Here is a 22,466-nt window from a genome sequence, read left to right as displayed (position 1 = left end):
CCGCCCTGGGCTGGTGAAGGTGCGCGTAAGGATGAGGACTACTGAGCCCTGAAGAAATAAATCCTTCCCCTTTGACCCCAAGGAGGATTGCCTGTGAGGATCTTCAACGAGTCTACCCGTGTCTAGACACGGGAGCAGGTCTGTCCGGCACAGCACCTCCCTCAAGGAGGAGAAGAGTGAGGAGAAAGGAAACTCAAGTCTGACCATTCTGTCCTGGGAGAGAAGAGGAGGATCTCATCTCTCATCTGTCCAAGCAAGGCAAGGAGACTTTCTCTCATCTTTCCAAGCAAGGCAAGGAGACTTTGTATAATTAGGAAACAAAAAGAATTTAGAAGGAATGAAAGCAGCCCGTAAGGTGCATTCCTAAGGACTGCCCATTGAAACTGACACAATTGCCCTTGTTTGATGAGAGGAATGAGCAGAGCACTGAGGTGGTGAACAGGGATCTAGTGAGACTTTCCCAGCATGTTTCTACCAAAGCTTTCTCTAAGCTTCTCGGAACACTCTCCTAATAAGCAGATGTTTGGCCCTTCAGAAAGTCAACAAGCAAAATGCCTTGAGTGTCCCAAAACACTGATGCCATGATGTTGGCTCCTGACTGGCCTCCTTTTCCTTTGACTGGACCACTGCCACCTCTCGGTAGCCGTCGCTTTGATGATGCTTTGCCTTCGAGGTCATATTGGTAAAGCCATGTTCCAACTTCCGGTTACAATTTGTCAGAGGGATGCGTCAGGATCGTGATCCCTCCTGTTTAAAATTTCCACTGATAGCTCTCGTCGTAACTGCAGCTGATCTGGGCACAGTGGTTTTCACAGCCACTGCAGGATTCATCTCCCACATCTTCTCACCTCTTCTTGAAACAAGCTATACATTCGTAAAGAGTTCATTTCTTTGGGGTAGTGTCCTTAGAAGCTTTTGTGGAAACATCTATGATTTCTTCATTCTTCCACCCAAGCTTCACCAGAAATTTGATGTTTGCTCTTGCTGCAATTTTCGTGGAATTCATGTTGCTCTGATAGGAGTCCTTTTCAGTGGATGTCTCATCCTTCTCAGTGCCTCAAACTCGATCTAGTTCAGAAAGGTTATAAGAAGTTCGGACAAGTTTATTTGAGTGCAAACCAGTGGAAACCCATGCATAGTTTCTTCACCATGTGCATTTTCTATGAACCTTTTGAAGAACCCCTGTGTTGAACATTGCCCAAGTCGTGGGAGAGAAGTGGGTGCGGTCCACTTCCTGTCCTCAATTTGCCCGCAGCGGAGGAGTGCAGAGAGCAGGGAAACGCAACCCCAGAGAGATCCTGCCCTGCAGCATGCAGCAGACTGCTGGCCCAGTCCTGGCTCCATGGGGTGCTGTGTGGGCCCAAGCAAGTTGACCAAACTCCCTGACGCTGAAATGAATCCTAGGTGGCCCAATTCCAGTAGCCATTATAGGACTGCCCTGCAGGGACAGTTAATTAACTCAGGAAAAGCAACCTAGCTCCAGGGTTAGCAACCAGGAGTTCCAGTTGATTCCATTAGTGCACCCCTTGAGGCATTCCCAAGCTGGAGTCTGGTGGAAGATGAGGCTCAGTGTGATTGGATGGAAGCAGCAACCTATCAAGGAGAAGTCCCACCCACTCTGCCCTGTGCGTCTATAAAGGCGACGGGTGGCGGCCGCGGCACTCATTGAAGCCGCCAGTTGGGAGAGGAGCAGAGCCAGGCCGGTGCTCCCGAAGGCAGCAAGATGTTGCGAGCCACAGCTCCCTGCTGGTTCCCACCTGGATACCCAGAAGCTAAGAAGGTGGCCGAGGAGGCGGCCCTGGAGGCAAGAAGCCGCCAGTTGGGAGCGGAGCAGAGCCAGGCCGGTGCTCCCGAAGGCAGCAAGTTGTTGCGAGCCACAGCTCCCTGCTGGTTCCCACCTGGATACCCAGAAGCTAAGAAGGTGGCCGAGGAGGCGGCCCTGGAGGCAAGAAGCCGCCAGTTGGGAGCGGAGCAGAGCCAGGCCGGTGCTCCCGAAGGCAGCAAGATGTTGCGAGCCACAGCTCCCTGCTGGTTCCCACCTGGATACCCAGAAGCTAAGAAGGTGGCCGAGGAGGCGGCCCTCGAGGCTCCAGAATTCCCCCTGCTCTCTCATCAGCCTGCCCAGAGCTTCGGGCTCCAGGTGCCCCAGATGCACAACCAGGCCTCCGCATTTGTGGACATCCAGGCGGAGCCCCAGAACAGGGGTCCGGCGGTGCCCCCAGCGTGTCCCAAGGTGGTGACGGAGGCGTGCTACTTCCCTGCACAGAGGGGATCGGCCTGCTGCTTGCCAGCCGCCCCAAGGCTGACAGAGAGGCCCTCGGGAGTCCGCATCTCAGCCCCCAGGAAGAGGAAGACGATCGCCCAGTCTTCCAGCCCTTGCTTGGTCACAGGTTGCACAGATGCCAAGAGAACCCGCGTGGCCAGCAGCAGCCAACGCTCCAGTGGCTCCAAGGTCGGCAGACAGCCAGGGAAGACGCGCAACAGGTCAGGGATGGCATGCAAGACCACCACCACCATCAGCTCTAAGCGAATCGTCCGTCGTCCATCCTTACCGAGTTTGAAGAAACCTATTGTCCTCCGAAGGTCTGGGTGCCAAGTCCCCACCGTCCTCCGCCGAGGCTATCTCCAACTGTTCACCGAAGAGTGTCTCAAGTTCTGCGCCTCCAAGCAGGAGGCCGAGGAGAAGGCGCTGAACGAGGAGAAGGTGGCCTACGACTGCAGCCCCAACAAGAACAGGTACCTGAACGTGGTCCTGAACACCCTCAAGAGACTGAAGGGCCTGACCCCCAGCTCCATGCCGGGCCTCAGCAGGGCCGCCCTGTACAGCCGCCTCCAGGAGTTCCTGCTCAGCCAGGACCAGCTCGAGGAGAACGGCTACCCCTTCCCGCACCCCGAGCGGCCCGGAGGCGCCGTCCTCTTCACTGGCCAGGGGAAGGGGCCCGGCGACTCCTCCTGCAGGGTCTGCTGCCGTTGTGGCACCGAGTACCTGGTGTCCTCCTCGGGCCGCTGTGTACGCGACCAGTTGTGTTATTATCACTGGGGGCGGGTCCGCTCGAGCCAGGTGGCTGGAGGCCGGGTTAGCCAGTACACCTGCTGTGCAGCTGCTCCTGGCTCTGTGGGCTGCCAGGTGGCAAAGCAGCACGTGCGGGACGGCCGCAAGGACAGCCTCGATGGCTTCGTGGAGACCTTCAAGAAAGAGTTGTCCAGAGACGCTTATCCAGGAATCTACGCCTTGGACTGTGAGATGTGCTACACCACGCATGGCCTAGAGCTGACCCGCGTCACCGTGGTGGACGCCGACATGCGAGTGGTGTACGACACCTTCGTCAAGCCCGACAACGAGATCGTGGACTACAACACCAGGTTTTCCGGAGTCACCGAGGCCGACGTCGCCAAGACGAGCATCACCTTGCCCCAAGTGCAAGCCATCCTGCTGAGCTTTTTCAGCGCCCAAACCATCCTCATCGGGCACAGCCTGGAGAGCGATCTGCTGGCCCTGAAGCTCATCCACAGCACCGTGGTGGACACGGCCGTGCTCTTCCCGCACTACCTGGGTTTCCCCTACAAGCGTTCCCTCAGGAATCTCGCGGCCGACTACCTGGGACAGATCATCCAGGACAGCCAGGACGGCCACAACTCCAGCGAGGACGCAAACGCCTGCCTGCAGCTGGTGATGTGGAAGGTCCGACAGCGCGCCCAGATCCAGCCACGCCACCGGTCCGCCTCTCCCGCCGCCCTGGCCTGTCCTTGGCCCCAGGCCCCTTCCACAACCGCCATCAGTCCTGAGAGCTCACCCTGTCCACCTCGCCGCAAGGCCAAAGAAACCGGAGCAGTCGACGGCAGGAGAGGGCAAAAAGCCAAGAGTAACCCCAACCGGCCACTCCCAGTCCCCCGGAATCCCTGCCGCGGACCCTCGGGCCTGTCCCCATCCCTCTGCCCTTCCCAGACCTCTGGCCTTCCACTAATCGCCTCCCGCAGCACCGAGCCGCCACTCCCAGTCCCCCGAGTCCCTGCCGCGCCCCCTCGCGCCTGTCCACATCCCTCTGCCCATCCGAGACCTCTGTCCTTACACCACTAGCCACCCCACGTGGGACTTCCATGGCTTCTGAGTACAAGGCCAGCCCCCCGGCCCACCAGCTTTCTGAATGTGTGCTTACCCGTTTTTCTCGAGAGGCACCACAGTGAGGTGGGTGAAGCACTTAGGCTCTGGAGTTAGATATCTGGGTTCAAGGCCAAATTCCACCACTTACTAGGTTTCTAATATTGCACAGATAATGTCTTTGCGCTTCTACCTTTTGATCTTTAAAGTGTGATCAAAAGAGACTTAGACTCCCACATCATAATCATGGGAAACTTTAACAGCCCTCTGTAAACATTAGACAGACCAACGAGACAGAAATCTAAAAAGGATATCCAGGAATTGAACTCAGCTCTGCACCAAGCGGACCTAGGAGACATCTACAGAACGCTCCACCCCAAATCCACAGAATATACATGCTTCTCAGCACCACATCACACTTATTTCCACATTGACCACATAGTTGGAAGTAAAGCACTCCTCAGTAAATGTAAAATAACAGAAATTACTACAAACGGTCTCTCAGACCACATTGCAATCAAAGTAGACCTCAGGATAAAGAAACTCACTCAAAACCGCTCAACTGCATGGAATCCGGACAACCTGCACCTGAATGAGTACTGGGTACATAACGAAATGAAGGCAGAAAGAAAGATATTCTCTGAAACCAATGAAAACAAAGGCACAACATACCAGAATCTCTGCGTCACATTTAAAGCAGTGTGTAGAGGGAAATTTATAGCACTAATTGCCCACGAGAGAAAGCAGGAAAAATCAAAAATGCATACCCTAACATCACCATTAAAAGAATGAGAGAAGCAAGAGCAAACACATTCAAAAACTAGCAGAAGGCAAGAAATAACTAAGATCCGAGCAGAACTGATGGAGATAGAGACACAATAAACCCTTCAACAAATCAATGAATCCAGGAGCGGGTTTTTTGCAGTGATCAACAAAATTGATAGAGCACTAGCAAGACTAAGAAAGAAGAAAAGAAAGAAGAATCAAACAGATGCAGTAAAAAATGATAAAGGGGATATCACCACCGATCCCACAGAAATACAAACTACCATCAGACAATACTATCAGCACCTCTAAGCTAATGAACTAGAAAATCTAGAAGAAATGGATAAATTCCTGGACGCATACAACCTCCCCAGAGTAAACCAGGAAGAAGTTGAATGCCTGAGTAGACCTCTAACAGGCTCTGAAATTGAGGCAATAATTAACAGCCTATCAAGCAATAAAACTCCAGGACCAGACGGATTCACAGCCGAATTCTACCAGAAGGACAAGGAGGAGCTGGTACCATGCCTTCTGAAACTATTCCAATCAACAGAAAAAGAGGGAATCCTCCCTCACTCATTTCATGAGGCCGGCATCATCCTGATCCCAAAGCCTGAGAGAGACACAACCCAAAAAGAGAATTTTAGGCCTATGTCCCTGAGGAACATCGATGGGAATATCCTCCATAAAATACTGGAAAACCGAATCCAACAGCACATCAAAGAGCTTATCCATCATGATGAAGTGGGCTTCATCCCTGACATGCAAGGCTGGTCCAACATATGCAAAACAATAAACATAATCCAGCGTATAATCAGGACCAAAGACAGAAACCACGTGATTATCTCAACAGATGCAGAAAAGGCCTTTGACAAAATTCAACAGCCCTTCATGCCAAAAACTCTCAATAAATTAGGTATTGATGGGACATCTCCCAAAATAATACGGGCTATTTAGGGCAAACCCACAGCCAATATCATACTGAATGGGCAAAAAGTGGAAGCATTCCCTTTGCAAACTGCCACAAGACAGGGATGCCCTCTCTCACCACTCCTATTCAACATAGTGTTGGAACTTCTGCCCAGGGCAATCAGGCAGGAGAAAGAAATAAAGAGAAATCAATTAGGAAAAGAGGAAGTCAAATTGTCCCTGTTTGCAGATGACATGATTGAATATTTAGAAAACCCCATCGTCTCAGTCCAAAATCTCCTTAAGCTGATAAGCAACTTCAGCAAAGTCTCAGGATACAAAATCGAGGTGCAAAAATCACAAGCATTCTTATACACCAATAAGAGGCAAACAGAGAGCCAAATCATGAGTGAGCTCCCATTCACAATTGCTTCAAAGAGAATAAAATGCCTAGGAATCCAACTAACAAGGGATGTGAAGGACCTCTTCAAGGAGAACTACAAAGCATTGCTCCACGAACTAAAAGAGGAGACAAACAAATGGAAGAATATTCCACCATCACGGATTGGAAGAATCAATATCGTGAAAATGGCCATACTGCCCAAGGTAAATTATAGATTCAATGCCATCCCCATCAAACTACCAATGACTTTCTTCACAGAACTGGAAAAAACTGCTTTAAAGCTCATCTGGAACCACAAAACGGCCCCCACTGCCAACATAATCCTAAGCCAAAAGAACAAAGATGGAGGCATCAAGCTGTCCGACTTCAAGCTACAGTAGAAGGCTACAGTAACCAAAGAGCATGCTATCGGTTGCCGTTTTGGTTACCGTAGACCAATGGAACAGAATAGAGCCCTCAGAAATAATACGACACATCTACAACCATCTGATCTTTGACAAACCTGACAAAAACAAGAAATGGGGAAAGGATTCCCTATTTAAAAAAATGGTGCTGGGAAAACAGGCTAGCCATATGTCGAAAGCTGAAATCGGATCCCTTCCTTACACCTTGTACAAAAATTAATTCAAGACAGATGAAAGACTTAAATGTTAGATCTTAAACCATACAAACCCTAGGAGAAAACCCAGCCAATACCATTGAGGACAAAGGCATGGGCAAGGACCTCATGTCTAAAACGCCAAAAGCAATGGCAACGAAAGCCAACATTGACAAACAGCATCTAATTACACTAAAGACGTTCTGCATAGCTAAAGAAACTCCCATGAGAGTGAACAGGCATCCTGCAGAAAGGGAGAACATTTTTGCAATCTACTCATCTGACAAAAGGCTAATATCCAGAATCTACTAAGACCTCAAACAGAGTTACAAGAAAAACCAAACAAGCCCATCAACAAGTGGGGGAAGGATATGAAGAGACACTTCTCAAAAGAAGACATTTATGCAGCCAACAGACACATGAAAAAATGCTCATCAAAACTGGCCATCAGAGAAATGCAAATCAAATCCGCAATGAGATATCATCTCACACCAGTTAGAATAGCGATCATTAAAAAGTCAGGAAACAACAGGTGCTGGAGAGGTAGTGGACAAATAGGAACACTTTTACACTGTTGGTGGGACTGTAAACTAGTTCAACGGTAGTGGAAGATAGTGTGGCGAATCCTCAAGGATCTCGAAATAGAAATACCGTTTGACCCAGCCATCCCATTGCTGGGTATATATACCCATAGGATTAGAAATCATGCTGCTAAAAGGACACACGCAGACGTATGTTTATTGCGGCACCATTCACAGTAGCAAAGACTTGGAACCAACCCAGATGTCCATCAATGATAGACTGGATTAAGAAAATGTGGCACAAATACACCATGGAATACTATGCAGCCATGAAAAAGCATGAGTTCATCCCCTTTGGAGGGACACGGATGAAGATGGAAACCATCATTCTTAGCAAACTATCGCAAGGACAAAAAAAGCAAACACCGCATGTTCTCATTCATAGGTGGGAATTGAAGTATGAGAACGCTTGGACACAGAAAGGGGAACATCACACACCGGGGCCTGTCATGGGCGGGGGGAGGGGGAGGGATAGCATTAAGAGATATACCTAATGTAAATGACTAGTGAATGGGTGCAACACACCAACCAGGTGAATCTTGGAAGGCAAAAGCTACTGAATTTAGCGAATTTGTGGAGGCATTCCCAGAAATCAGCCAGGTGAAGTATCACACAACCAAAGACTGCACAACTCCTCTAAGGCAGCACGATGCGGCAAACCCAGACGGCCACTCTTCTCACCCCTCCTCCGTTGGCTGTTCTGGGTAACGAGGTTCAAAAGTCACCTAGGCAACTGCCAAAATAGCTGAAATGGAGTAAGGGCTTCAGGCTGGTGACTAGCAGAGGTCCACCTGACCCCCGTAAGCTGCTGAACAAGAAGGGCTGCCAGAAATGTCCCCCTAGGGAATTTGGTGGAGACGAAGACCCGCTCACTGGACAAGGGTTCCTCCCAGGAGACGCCCGAGCGGAAGAAACGGGCTGTGAGCCACGCCCTTTCACCCTCCGCTACCCCGCCCTGGGCTGGTGAAGGTGCGCGTAAGGATGAGGACTACTGAGCCCTGAAGAAATAAATCCTTCCCCTTTGACCCCAAGGAGGATTGCCTGTGAGGATCTTCAACGAGTCTACCCGTGTCTAGACACGGGAGCAGGTCTGTCCGGCACAGCACCTCCCTCAAGGAGGAGAAGAGTGAGGAGAAAGGAAACTCAAGTCTGACCATTCTGTCCTGGGAGAGAAGAGGAGGATCTCATCTCTCATCTGTCCAAGCAAGGCACGGAGACTTTCTCTCATCTTTCCAAGCAAGGCAAGGAGACTTTGTATAATTAGGAAACAAAAAGAATTTAGAAGGAATGAAAGCAGCCCGTAAGGTGCATTCCTAAGGACTGCCCATTGAAACTGACACAATTGCCCTTGTTTGATGAGAGGAATGAGCAGAGCACTGAGGTGGTGAACAGGGATCTAGTGAGACTTTCCCAGCATGTTTCTACCAAAGCTTTCTCTAAGCTTCTCGGAACACTCTCCTAATAAGCAGATGTTTGGCCCTTCAGAAAGTCAACAAGCAAAATGCCTTGAGTGTCCCAAAACACTGATGCCATGATGTTGGCTCCTGACTGGCCTCCTTTTCCTTTGACTGGACCACTGCCACCTCTCGGTAGCCGTCGCTTTGATGATGCTTTGCCTTCGAGGTCATATTGGTAAAGCCATGTTCCAACTTCCGGTTACAATTTGTCAGAGGGATGCGTCAGGATCGTGATCCCTCCTGTTTAAAATTTCCACTGATAGCTCTCGTCGTAACTGCAGCTGATCTGGGCACAGTGGTTTTCACAGCCACTGCAGGATTCATCTCCCACATCTTCTCACCTCTTCTTGAAACAAGCTATACATTCGTAAAGAGTTCATTTCTTTGGGGTAGTGTCCTTAGAAGCTTTTGTGAAAACATCAATGATTTCTTCATTCTTCCACCCAAGCTTCACCAGAAATTTGATGTTTGCTCTTGCTGCAATTTTCGTGGAATTCATGTTGCTCTGATAGGAGTCCTTTTCAGTGGATGTCTCATCCTTCTCAGTGCCTCAAACTCGATCTAGTTCAGAAAGGTTATAAGAAGTTCGGACAAGTTTATTTGAGTGCAAACCAGTGGAAACCCATGCATAGTTTCTTCACCATGTGCATTTTCTATGAACCTTTTGAAGAACCCCTGTGTTGAACATTGCCCAAGTCGTGGGAGAGAAGTGGGTGCGGTCCACTTCCTGTCCTCAATTTGCCCGCAGCGGAGGAGTGCAGAGAGCAGGGAAACGCAACCCCAGAGAGATCCTGCCCTGCAGCATGCAGCAGACTGCTGGCCCAGTCCTGGCTCCATGGGGTGCTGTGTGGGCCCAAGCAAGTTGACCAAACTCCCTGACGCTGAAATGAATCCTAGGTGGCCCAATTCCAGTAGCCATTATAGGACTGCCCTGCAGGGACAGTTAATTAACTCAGGAAAAGCAACCTAGCTCCAAGGTTAGCAACCAGGAGTTCCAGTTGATTCCATTAGTGCACCCCTTGAGGCATTCCCAAGCTGGAGTCTGGTGGAAGATGAGGCTCAGTGTGATTGGATGGAAGCAGCAACCAATCAAGGAGAAGTCCCACCCACTCTGCCCTGTGCGTCTATAAAGGCGACGGGTGGCGGCCGCGGCACTCATTGAAGCCGCCAGTTGGGAGAGGAGCAGAGCCAGGCCGGTGCTCCCGAAGGCAGCAAGATGTTGCGAGCCACAGCTCCCTGCTGGTTCCCACCTGGATACCCAGAAGCTAAGAAGGTGGCCGAGGAGGCGGCCCTGGAGGCAAGAAGCCGCCAGTTGGGAGCGGAGCAGAGCCAGGCCGGTGCTCCGGAAGGCAGCAAGATGTTGCGAGCCACAGCTCCCTGCTGGTTCCCACCTGGATACCCAGAAGCTAAGAAGGTGGCCGAGGAGGCGGCCCTGGAGGCAAGAAGCCGCCAGTTGGGAGCGGAGCAGAGCCAGGCCGGTGCTCCCGAAGGCAGCAAGATGTTGCGAGCCACAGCTCCCTGCTGGTTCCCACCTGGATACCCAGAAGCTAAGAAGGTGGCCGAGGAGGCGGCCCTCGAGGCTCCAGAATTCCCCCTGCCCTCTCATCAGCCTGCCCAGAGCTTCGGGCTCCGGGTGCCCCAGATGCACAACCAGGCCTCCGCATTTGTGGACATCCAGGCGGAGCCCCAGAACAGGGGTCCGGCGGTGCCCCCAGCGTGTCCCAAGGTGGTGACGGAGGCGTGCTACTTCCCTGCACAGAGGGGATCGGCCTGCTGCTTGCCAGCCGCCCCAAGGCTGACAGAGAGGCCCTCGGGAGTCCGCATCTCAGCCCCCAGGAAGAGGAAGACGATCGCCCAGTCTTCCAGCCCTTGCTTGGTCACAGGTTGCACAGATGCCAAGAGAACCCGCGTGGCCAGCAGCAGCCAACGCTCCAGTGGCTCCAAGGTCGGCAGACAGCCAGGGAAGACGCGCAACAGGTCAGGGATGGCATGCAAGACCACCACCACCATCAGCTCTAAGCGAATCGTCCGTCGTCCATCCTTACCGAGTTTGAAGAAACCTATTGTCCTCCGAAGGTCTGGGTGCCAAGTCCCCACCGTCCTCCGCCGAGGCTATCTCCAACTGTTCACCGAAGAGTGTCTCAAGTTCTGCGCCTCCAAGCAGGAGGCCGAGGAGAAGGCGCTGAACGAGGAGAAGGTGGCCTACGACTGCAGCCCCAACAAGAACAGGTACCTGAACGTGGTCCTGAACACCCTCAAGAGACTGAAGGGCCTGACCCCCAGCTCCATGCCGGGCCTCAGCAGGGCCGCCCTGTACAGCCGCCTCCAGGAGTTCCTGCTCAGCCAGGACCAGCTCGAGGAGAACGGCTACCCCTTCCCGCACCCCGAGCGGCCCGGAGGCGCCGTCCTCTTCACTGGCCAGGGGAAGGGGCCCGGCGACTCCTCCTGCAGGGTCTGCTGCCGTTGTGGCACCGAGTACCTGGTGTCCTCCTCGGGCCGCTGTGTACGCGACCAGTTGTGTTATTATCACTGGGGGCGGGTCCGCTCGAGCCAGGTGGCTGGAGGCCGGGTTAGCCAGTACACCTGCTGTGCAGCTGCTCCTGGCTCTGTGGGCTGCCAGGTGGCAAAGCAGCACGTGCGGGACGGCCGCAAGGACAGCCTCGATGGCTTCGTGGAGACCTTCAAGAAAGAGTTGTCCAGAGACGCTTATCCAGGAATCTACGCCTTGGACTGTGAGATGTGCTACACCACGCATGGCCTAGAGCTGACCCGCGTCACCGTGGTGGACGCCGACATGCGAGTGGTGTACGACACCTTCGTCAAGCCCGACAACGAGATCGTGGACTACAACACCAGGTTTTCCGGAGTCACCGAGGCCGACGTCGCCAAGACGAGCATCACCTTGCCCCAAGTGCAAGCCATCCTGCTGAGCTTTTTCAGCGCCCAAACCATCCTCATCGGGCACAGCCTGGAGAGCGATCTGCTGGCCCTGAAGCTCATCCACAGCACCGTGGTGGACACGGCCGTGCTCTTCCCGCACTACCTGGGTTTCCCCTACAAGCGTTCCCTCAGGAATCTCGCGGCCGACTACCTGGGACAGATCATCCAGGACAGCCAGGACGGCCACAACTCCAGCGAGGACGCAAACGCCTGCCTGCAGCTGGTGATGTGGAAGGTCCGACAGCGCGCCCAGATCCAGCCACGCCACCGGTCCGCCTCTCCCGCCGCCCTGGCCTGTCCTTGGCCCCAGGCCCCTTCCACAACCGCCATCAGTCCCGAGAGCTCACCCTGTCCACCTCGCCGCAAGGCCAAAGAAACCGGAGCAGTCGACGGCAGGAGAGGGCAAAAAGCCAAGAGTAACCCCAACCGGCCACTCCCAGTCCCCCGGAATCCCTGCCGCGGACCCTCGGGCCTGTCCCCATCCCTCTGCCCTTCCCAGACCTCTGTCCTTCCACTAATCGCCTCCCGCAGCACCGAGCCGCCACTCCCAGTCCCCCGAGTCCCTGCCGCGCCCCCTCGCGCCTGTCCACATCCCTCTGCCCATCCGAGACCTCTGTCCTTACACCACTAGCCACCCCACGTGGGACTTCCATGGCCTCTGAGTACAAGGCCAGCCCCCCGGCCCACCAGCTTTCTGAATGTGTGCTTACCTGTTTTTCTCGAGAGGCACCACAGTGAGGTGGGTGAAGCACTTAGGCTCTGGAGTTAGATATCTGGGTTCAAGGCCAAATTCCACCACTTACTAGGTTTCTAATATTGCACAGATAATGTCTTTGCGCTTCTACCTTTTGATCTTTAAAGTGTGATCAAAAGAGACTTAGACTCCCACATCATAATCATGGGAAACTTTAACAGCCCTCTGTAAACATTAGACAGACCAACGAGACAGAAACCTAAAAAGGATATCCAGGAATTGAACTCAGCTCTGCACCAAGCGGACCTAGGAGACATCTACAGAACGCTCCACACCAAATCGACAGAATATACATGCTTCTCAGCACCACATCACACTTATTTCCACATTGACCACATAGTTGGAAGTAAAGCACTCCTCAGTAAATGTAAAATAACAGAAATTACTACAAACGGTCTCTCAGACCACATTGCAATCAAAGTAGACCTCAGGATAAAGAAACTCACTCAAAACCGCTCAACTGCATGGAAACCGGACACCCTGCTCCTTAATGAGTACTGGGTACATAACGAAATGAAGGGAGAAAGAAAGATATTCTCTGAAACCAATGAAAACAAAGGCACAACATACCAGAATCTCTGCGTCACATTTAAAGCAGTGTGTAGAGGGAAATTTATAGCACTAATTGCCCACGAGAGAAAGCAGGAAAAATCAAAAATGCATACCCTAACATCACCATTAAAAGAATGAGAGAAGCAAGAGCAAACACATTCAAAAACTAGCAGAAGGCAAGAAATAACTAAGATCCGAGCAGAACTGATGGAGATAGAGACACAATAAACCCTTCAACAAATCAATGAATCCAGGAGCGGGTTTTTTGCAGTGATCAACAAAATTGATAGAGCACTAGCAAGACTAAGAAAGAAGAAAAGAAAGAAGAATCAAACAGATGCAGTAAAAAATGATAAAGGGGATATCACCACCGATCCCACAGAAATACAAACTACCATCAGACAATACTATCAGCACCTCTAAGCTAATGAACTAGAAAATCTAGAAGAAATGGATAAATTCCTGGACGCATACAACCTCCCCAGAGTAAACCAGGAAGAAGTTGAATGCCTGAGTAGACCACTAACAGGCTCTGAAATTGAGGCAATAATTAACAGCCTATCAAGCAATAAAACTCCAGGACCAGACGGATTCACAGCCGAATTCTACCAGAAGGACAAGGAGGAGCTGGTACCATGCCTTCTGAAACTATTCCAATCAACAGAAAAAGAGGGAATCCTCCCTCACTCATTTCATGAGGCCGGCATCATCCTGATCCCAAAGCCTGAGAGAGACACAACCCAAAAAGAGAATTTTAGGCCTATGTCCCTGAGGAACATCGATGGGAAAATCCTCCATAAAATACTGGAAAACCGAATCCAGCAGCACATCAAAGAGCTTATCCATCATGATGAAGTGGGCTTCATCCCTGACATGCAAGGCTGGTCCAACATATGCAAAACAATAAACATAATCCAGCGTATAATCAGGACCAAAGACAGAAACCACGTGATTATCTCAACAGATGCAGAAAAGGCCTTCGACAAAATTCAACAGCCCTTCATGCCAAAAACTCTCAATAAATTAGGTATTGATGGGACATCTCCCAAAATAATACGGGCTATTTAGGGCAAACCCACAGCCAATATCATACTGAATGGGCAAAAAGTGGAAGCATTCCCTTTGCAAACTGCCACAAGACAGGGATGCCCTCTCTCACCACTCCTATTCAACATAGTGTTGGAACTTCTGCCCAGGGCAATCAGGCAGGAGAAAGAAATAAAGAGAAATCAATTAGGAAAAGAGGAAGTCAAATTGTCCCTGTTTGCAGATGACATGATTGAATATTTAGAAAACCCCATCGTCTCAGTCCAAAATCTCCTTAAGCTGATAAGCAACTTCAGCAAAGTCTCAGGATACAAAATCGAGGTGCAAAAATCACAAGCATTCTTATACACCAATAAGAGGCAAACAGAGAGCCAAATCATGAGTGAGCTCCCATTCACAATTGCTTCAAAGAGAATAAAATGCCTAGGAATCCAACTAACAAGGGATGTGAAGGACCTCTTCAAGGAGAACTACAAAGCATTGCTCCACGAACTAAAAGAGGAGACAAACAAATGGAAGAATATTCCACCATCACGGATTGGAAGAATCAATATCGTGAAAATGGCCATACTGCCCAAGGTAAATTATAGATTCAATGCCATCCCCATCCAACTACCAATGACTTTCTTCACAGAACTGGAAAAAACTGCTTTAAAGCTCATATGGAACCACAAAACGGCCCCCACTGCCAACATAATCCTAAGCCAAAAGAACAAAGATGGAGGCATCAAGCTGTCCGACTTCAAGCTACAGTAGAAGGCTACAGTAACCAAAGAGCATGCTATCGGTTGCCGTTTTGGTTACCGTAGACCAATGGAACAGAATAGAGCCCTCAGAAATAATACGACACATCTACAACCATCTGATCTTTGACAAACCTGACAAAAACAAGAAATGGGGAAAGGATTCCCTATTTAAAAAAATGGTGCTGGGAAAACAGGCTAGCCATATGTCGAAAGCTGAAATCGGATCCCTTCCTTACACCTTGTACAAAAATTAATTCAAGACAGATGAAAGACTTAAATGTTAGATCTTAAACCATACAAACCCTAGGAGAAAACCCAGCCAATACCATTGAGGACAAAGGCATGGGCAAGGACCTCATGTCTAAAACGCCAAAAGCAATGGCAACGAAAGCCAACATTGACAAACAGCATCTAATTACACTAAAGACGTTCTGCATAGCTAAAGAAACTCCCATGAGAGTGAACAGGCATCCTGCAGAAAGGGAGAACATTTTTGCAATCTACTCATCTGACAAAAGGCTAATATCCAGAATCTACTAAGACCTCAAACAGAGTTACAAGAAAAACCAAACAAGCCCATCAACAAGTGGGGGAAGGATATGAAGAGACACTTCTCAAAAGAAGACATTTATGCAGCCAACAGACACATGAAAAAATGCTCATCAAAACTGGCCATCAGAGAAATGCAAATCAAATCCGCAATGAGATATCATCTCACACCAGTTAGAACAGCGATCATTAAAAAGTCAGGAAACAACAGGTGCTGGAGAGGTAGTGGACAAATAGGAACACTTTTACACTGTTGGTGGGACTGTAAACTAGTTCAACGGTAGTGGAAGATAGTGTGGCGAATCCTCAAGGATCTCGAAATAGAAATACCGTTTGACCCAGCCATCCCATTGCTGGGTATATATACCCATAGGATTAGAAATCATGCTGCTAAAAGGACACACGCAGACGTATGTTTATTGCGGCACCATTCACAGTAGCAAAGACTTGGAACCAACCCAGATGTCCATCAATGATAGACTGGATTAAGAAAATGTGGCACAAATACACCATGGAATACTATGCAGCCATGAAAAAGCATGAGTTCATCCCCTTTGGAGGGACACGGATGAAGCTGGAAACCATCATTCTTAGCAAACTATCGCAAGGACAAAAAAAGCAAACACCGCATGTTCTCATTCATAGGTGGGAATTGAAGTATGAGAACGCTTGGACACAGAAAGGGGAACATCACACACCGGGGCCTGTCATGGGCGGGGGGAGGGGGAGGGATAGCATTAAGAGATATACCTAATGTAAATGACTAGTGAATGGGTGCAACACACCAACCAGGTGAATCTTGGAAGGCAAAAGCTACTGAATTTAGCGAATTTGTGGAGGCATTCCCAGAAATCAGCCAGGTGAAGTATCACACAACCGAAGACTGCACAACTCCTCTAAGGCAGCACGATGCGGCAAACCCAGACGGCCACTCTTCTCACCCCTCCTCCGTTGGCTGTTCTGGGTAACGAGGTTCAAAAGTCACCTAGGCAACTGCCAAAATAGCTGAAATGGAGTAAGGGCTTCAGGCTGGTGACTAGCAGAGGTCCACCTGACCCCCGTAAGCTGCTGAACAAGAAGGGCTGCCAGAAATGTCCCCCTAGGGAATTTGGTGGAGACGAAGACCCGCTCACTGGACAAGGGTTCCTCCCAGGAGACGCCCGAGCGGAAGAAACGGGCTGTGAGCCACGCCCTTTCACCCTCCGCTACCCCGCCCTGGGCTGGTGAAGGTGCGCGTAAGGATGAGGACTACTGAGCCCTGAAGAAATAAATCCTTCCCCTTTGACCCCAAGGAGGATTGCCTGTGAGGATCTTCAACGAGTCTACCCGTGTCTAGACACGGGAGCAGGTCTGTCCGGCACAGCACCTCCCTCAAGGAGGAGAAGAGTGAGGAGAAAGGAAACTCAAGTCTGACCATTCTGTCCTGGGAGAGAAGAGGAGGATCTCATCTCTCATCTGTCCAAGCAAGGCACGGAGACTTTCTCTCATCTTTCCAAGCAAGGCAAGGAGACTTTGTATAATTAGGAAACAAAAAGAATTTAGAAGGAATGAAAGCAGCCCGTAAGGTGCATTCCTAAGGACTGCCCATTGAAACTGACACAATTGCCCTTGTTTGATGAGAGGAATGAGCAGAGCACTGAGGTGGTGAACAGGGATCTAGTGAGACTTTCCCAGCATGTTTCTACCAAAGCTTTCTCTAAGCTTCTCGGAACACTCTCCTAATAAGCAGATGTTTGGCCCTTCAGAAAGTCAACAAGCAAAATGCCTTGAGTGTCCCAAAACACTGATGCCATGATGTTGGCTCCTGACTGGCCTCCTTTTCCTTTGACTGGACCACTGCCACCTCTCGGTAGCCGTCGCTTTGATGATGCTTTGCCTTCGAGGTCATATTGGTAAAGCCATGTTCCAACTTCCGGTTACAATTTGTCAGAGGGATGCGTCAGGATCGTGATCCCTCCTGTTTAAAATTTCCACTGATAGCTCTCGTCGTAACTGCAGCTGATCTGGGCACAGTGGTTTTCACAGCCACTGCAGGATTCATCTCCCACATCTTCTCACCTCTTCTTGAAACAAGCTATACATTCGTAAAGAGTTCATTTCTTTGGGGTAGTGTCCTTAGAAGCTTTTGTGAAAACATCAATGATTTCTTCATTCTTCCACCCAAGCTTCACCAGAAATTTGATGTTTGCTCTTGCTGCAATTTTCGTGGAATTCATGTTGCTCTGATAGGAGTCCTTTTCAGTGGATGTCTCATCCTTCTCAGTGCCTCAAACTCGATCTAGTTCAGAAAGGTTATAAGAAGTTCGGACAAGTTTATTTGAGTGCAAACCAGTGGAAACCCATGCATAGTTTCTTCACCATGTGCATTTTCTATGAACCTTTTGAAGAACCCCTGTGTTGAACATTGCCCAAGTCGTGGGAGAGAAGTGGGTGCGGTCCACTTCCTGTCCTCAATTTGCCCGCAGCGGAGGAGTGCAGAGAGCAGGGAAACGCAACCCCAGAGAGATCCTGCCCTGCAGCATGCAGCAGACTGCTGGCCCAGTCCTGGCTCCATGGGGTGCTGTGTGGGCCCAAGCAAGTTGACCAAACTCCCTGACGCTGAAATGAATCCTAGGTGGCCCAATTCCAGTAGCCATTATAGGACTGCCCTGCAGGGACAGTTAATTAACTCAGGAAAAGCAACCTAGCTCCAAGGTTAGCAACCAGGAGTTCCAGTTGATTCCATTAGTGCACCCCTTGAGGCATTCCCAAGCTGGAGTCTGGTGGAAGATGAGGCTCAGTGTGATTGGATGGAAGCAGCAACCAATCAAGGAGAAGTCCCACCCACTCTGCCCTGTCCGTCTATAAAGGCGACGGGTGGCGGCCGCGGCACTCATTGAAGCCGCCAGTTGGGAGAGGAGCAGAGCCAGGCCGGTGCTCCCGAAGGCAGCAAGATGTTGCGAGCCACAGCTCCCTGCTGGTTCCCACCTGGATACCCAGAAGCTAAGAAGGTGGCCGAGGAGGCGGCCCTGGAGGCAAGAAGCCGCCAGTTGGGAGCGGAGCAGAGCCAGGCCGGTGCTCCCGAAGGCAGCAAGATGTTGCGAGCCACAGCTCCCTGCTGGTTCCCACCTGGATACCCAGAAGCTAAGAAGGTGGCCGAGGAGGCGGCCCTCGAGGCTCCAGAATTCCCCCTGCCCTCTCATCAGCCTGCCCAGAGCTTCGGGCTCCGGGTGCCCCAGATGCACAACCAGGCCTCCGCATTTGTGGACATCCAGGCGGAGCCCCAGAACAGGGGTCCGGCGGTGCCCCCAGCGTGTCCCAAGGTGGTGACGGAGGCGTGCTACTTCCCTGCACAGAGGGGATCGGCCTGCTGCTTGCCAGCCGCCCCAAGGCTGACAGAGAGGCCCTCGGGAGTCCGCATCTCAGCCCCCAGGAAGAGGAAGACGATCGCCCAGTCTTCCAGCCCTTGCTTGGTCACAGGTTGCACAGATGCCAAGAGAACCCGCGTGGCCAGCAGCAGCCAACGCTCCAGTGGCTCCAAGGTCGGCAGACAGCCAGGGAAGACGCGCAACAGGTCAGGGATGGCATGCAAGACCACCACCACCATCAGCTCTAAGCGAATCGTCCGTCGTCCATCCTTACCGAGTTTGAAGAAACCTATTGTCCTCCGAAGGTCTGGGTGCCAAGTCCCCACCGTCCTCCGCCGAGGCTATCTCCAACTGTTCACCGAAGAGTGTCTCAAGTTCTGCGCCTCCAAGCAGGAGGCCGAGGAGAAGGCGCTGAACGAGGAGAAGGTGGCCTACGACTGCAGCCCCAACAAGAACAGGTACCTGAACGTGGTCCTGAACACCCTCAAGAGACTGAAGGGCCTGACCCCCAGCTCCATGCCGGGCCTCAGCAGGGCCGCCCTGTACAGCCGCCTCCAGGAGTTCCTGCTCAGCCAGGACCAGCTCGAGGAGAACGGCTACCCCTTCCCGCACCCCGAGCGGCCCGGAGGCGCCGTCCTCTTCACTGGCCAGGGGAAGGGGCCCGGCGACTCCTCCTGCAGGGTCTGCTGCCGTTGTGGCACCGAGTACCTGGTGTCCTCCTCGGGCCGCTGTGTACGCGACCAGTTGTGTTATTATCACTGGGGGCGGGTCCGCTCGAGCCAGGTGGCTGGAGGCCGGGTTAGCCAGTACACCTGCTGTGCAGCTGCTCCTGGCTCTGTGGGCTGCCAGGTGGCAAAGCAGCACGTGCGGGACGGCCGCAAGGACAGCCTCGATGGCTTCGTGGAGACCTTCAAGAAAGAGTTGTCCAGAGACGCTTATCCAGGAATCTACGCCTTGGACTGTGAGATGTGCTACACCACGCATGGCCTAGAGCTGACCCGCGTCACCGTGGTGGACGCCGACATGCGAGTGGTGTACGACACCTTCGTCAAGCCCGACAACGAGATCGTGGACTACAACACCAGGTTTTCCGGAGTCACCGAGGCCGACGTCGCCAAGACGAGCATCACCTTGCCCCAAGTGCAAGCCATCCTGCTGAGCTTTTTCAGCGCCCAAACCATCCTCATCGGGCACAGCCTGGAGAGCGATCTGCTGGCCCTGAAGCTCATCCACAGCACCGTGGTGGACACGGCCGTGCTCTTCCCGCACTACCTGGGTTTCCCCTACAAGCGTTCCCTCAGGAATCTCGCGGCCGACTACCTGGGACAGATCATCCAGGACAGCCAGGACGGCCACAACTCCAGCGAGGACGCAAACGCCTGCCTGCAGCTGGTGATGTGGAAGGTCCGACAGCGCGCCCAGATCCAGCCACGCCACCGGTCCGCCTCTCCCGCCGCCCTGGCCTGTCCTTGGCCCCAGGCCCCTTCCACAACCGCCATCAGTCCTGAGAGCTCACCCTGTCCACCTCGCCGCAAGGCCAAAGAAACCGGAGCAGTCGACGGCAGGAGAGGGCAAAAAGCCAAGAGTAACCCCAACCGGCCACTCCCAGTCCCCCGGAATCCCTGCCGCGGACCCTCGGGCCTGTCCCCATCCCTCTGCCCTTCCCAGACCTCTGTCCTTCCACTAATCGCCTCCCGCAGCACCGAGCCGCCACTCCCAGTCCCCCGAGTCCCTGCCGCGCCCCCTCGCGCCTGTCCACATCCCTCTGCCCATCCGAGACCTCTGTCCTTACACCACTAGCCACCCCACGTGGGACTTCCATGGCCTCTGAGTACAAGGCCAGCTCCCCGGCCCACCAGCTTTCTGAATGTGTGCTTACCTGTTTTTCTCGAGAGGCACCACAGTGAGGTGGGTGAAGCACTTAGGCTCTGGAGTTAGATATCTGGGTTCAAGGCCAAATTCCACCACTTACTAGGTTTCTAATATTGCACAGATAATGTCTTTGCGCTTCTACCTTTTGATCTTTAAAGTGTGATCAAAAGAGACTTAGACTCCCACATCATAATCATGGGAAACTTTAACAGCCCTCTGTAAACATTAGACAGACCAACGAGACAGAAATCTAAAAAGGATATCCAGGAATTGAACTCAGCTCTGCACCAAGCGGACCTAGGAGACATCTACAGAACGCTCCACCCCAAATCCACAGAATATACATGCTTCTCAGCACCACATCACACTTATTTCCACATTGACCACATAGTTGGAAGTAAAGCACTCCTCAGTAAATGTAAAATAACAGAAATTACTACAAACGGTCTCTCAGACCACATTGCAATCAAAGTAGACCTCAGGATAAAGAAACTCACTCAAAACCGCTCAACTGCATGGAAACCGGACACCCTGCTCCTTAATGAGTACTGGGTACATAACGAAATGAAGGGAGAAAGAAAGATATTCTCTGAAACCAATGAAAACAAAGGCACAACATACCAGAATCTCTGCGTCACATTTAAAGCAGTGTGTAGAGGGAAATTTATAGCACTAATTGCCCACGAGAGAAAGCAGGAAAAATCAAAAATGCATACCCTAACATCACCATTAAAAGAATGAGAGAAGCAAGAGCAAACACATTCAAAAACTAGCAGAAGGCAAGAAATAACTAAGATCCGAGCAGAACTGATGGAGATAGAGACACAATAAACCCTTCAACAAATCAATGAATCCAGGAGCGGGTTTTTTGCAGTGATCAACAAAATTGATAGAGCACTAGCAAGACTAAGAAAGAAGAAAAGAAAGAAGAATCAAACAGATGCAGTAAAAAATGATAAAGGGGATATCACCACCGATCCCACAGAAATACAAACTACCATCAGACAATACTATCATCACTTCTAAGCTAATGAACTAGAAAATCTAGAAGAAATGGATAAATTCCTGGACGCATACAACCTCCCCAGAGTAAACCAGGAAGAAGTTGAATGCCTGAGTAGACCACTAACAGGCTCTGAAATTGAGGCAATAATTAACAGCCTATCAAGCAATAAAACTCCAGGACCAGACGGATTCACAGCCGAATTCTACCAGAAGGACAAGGAGGAGCTGGTACCATGCCTTCTGAAACTATTCCAATCAACAGAAAAAGAGGGAATCCTCCCTCACTCATTTCATGAGGCCGGCATCATCCTGATCCCAAAGCCTGAGAGAGACACAACCCAAAAAGAGAATTTTAGGCGTATGTCCCTGAGGAACATCGATGGGAAAATCCTCCATAAAATACTGGAAAACCGAATCCAGCAGCACATCAAAGAGCTTATCCATCATGATGAAGTGGGCTTCATCCCTGACATGCAAGGCTGGTCCAACATATGCAAAACAATAAACATAATCCAGCGTATAATCAGGACCAAAGACAGAAACCACGTGATTATCTCAACAGATGCAGAAAAGGCCTTCGACAAAATTCAACAGCCCTTCATGCCAAAAACTCTCAATAAATTAGGTATTGATGGGACATCTCCCAAAATAATACGGGCTATTTAGGGCAAACCCACAGCCAATATCATACTGAATGGGCAAAAAGTGGAAGCATTCCCTTTGCAAACTGCCACAAGACAGGGATGCCCTCTCTCACCACTCCTATTCAACATAGTGTTGGAACTTCTGCCCAGGGCAATCAGGCAGGAGAAAGAAATAAAGAGAAATCAATTAGGAAAAGA

General features: G+C 51.1%; 2 protein-coding genes across 2 annotated transcripts; both read left to right on the top strand.

Annotated features, from left to right (window-relative positions):
• Positions 1-10,028: 10,028 nt before the first annotated feature.
• On the top strand, positions 10,029-12,383 carry LOC134730934 (exonuclease GOR-like). The gene has a single exon (XM_063606609.1). The coding sequence runs from the start codon at positions 10,029-10,031 to the stop codon at positions 12,381-12,383; it is 2,355 nt and encodes a 784-aa protein (XP_063462679.1).
• Positions 12,384-18,474: 6,091 nt separating this feature from the next.
• LOC129398474 (exonuclease GOR) lies at positions 18,475-20,547 on the top strand. The gene has a single exon (XM_063606608.1). It carries the CDS (start codon positions 18,475-18,477, stop codon positions 20,545-20,547), a length of 2,073 nt encoding a protein of 690 aa, XP_063462678.1.
• Positions 20,548-22,466: the final 1,919 nt, after the last annotated feature.

The sequence above is a fragment of the Pan paniscus genome, chromosome 7 (genome assembly GCF_029289425.2).
Source record: "Pan paniscus chromosome 7, NHGRI_mPanPan1-v2.0_pri, whole genome shotgun sequence".
Taxonomy (NCBI): domain Eukaryota; kingdom Metazoa; phylum Chordata; class Mammalia; order Primates; family Hominidae; genus Pan; species Pan paniscus.
This window is presented reverse-complemented; position numbering and strand designations above follow the sequence as displayed.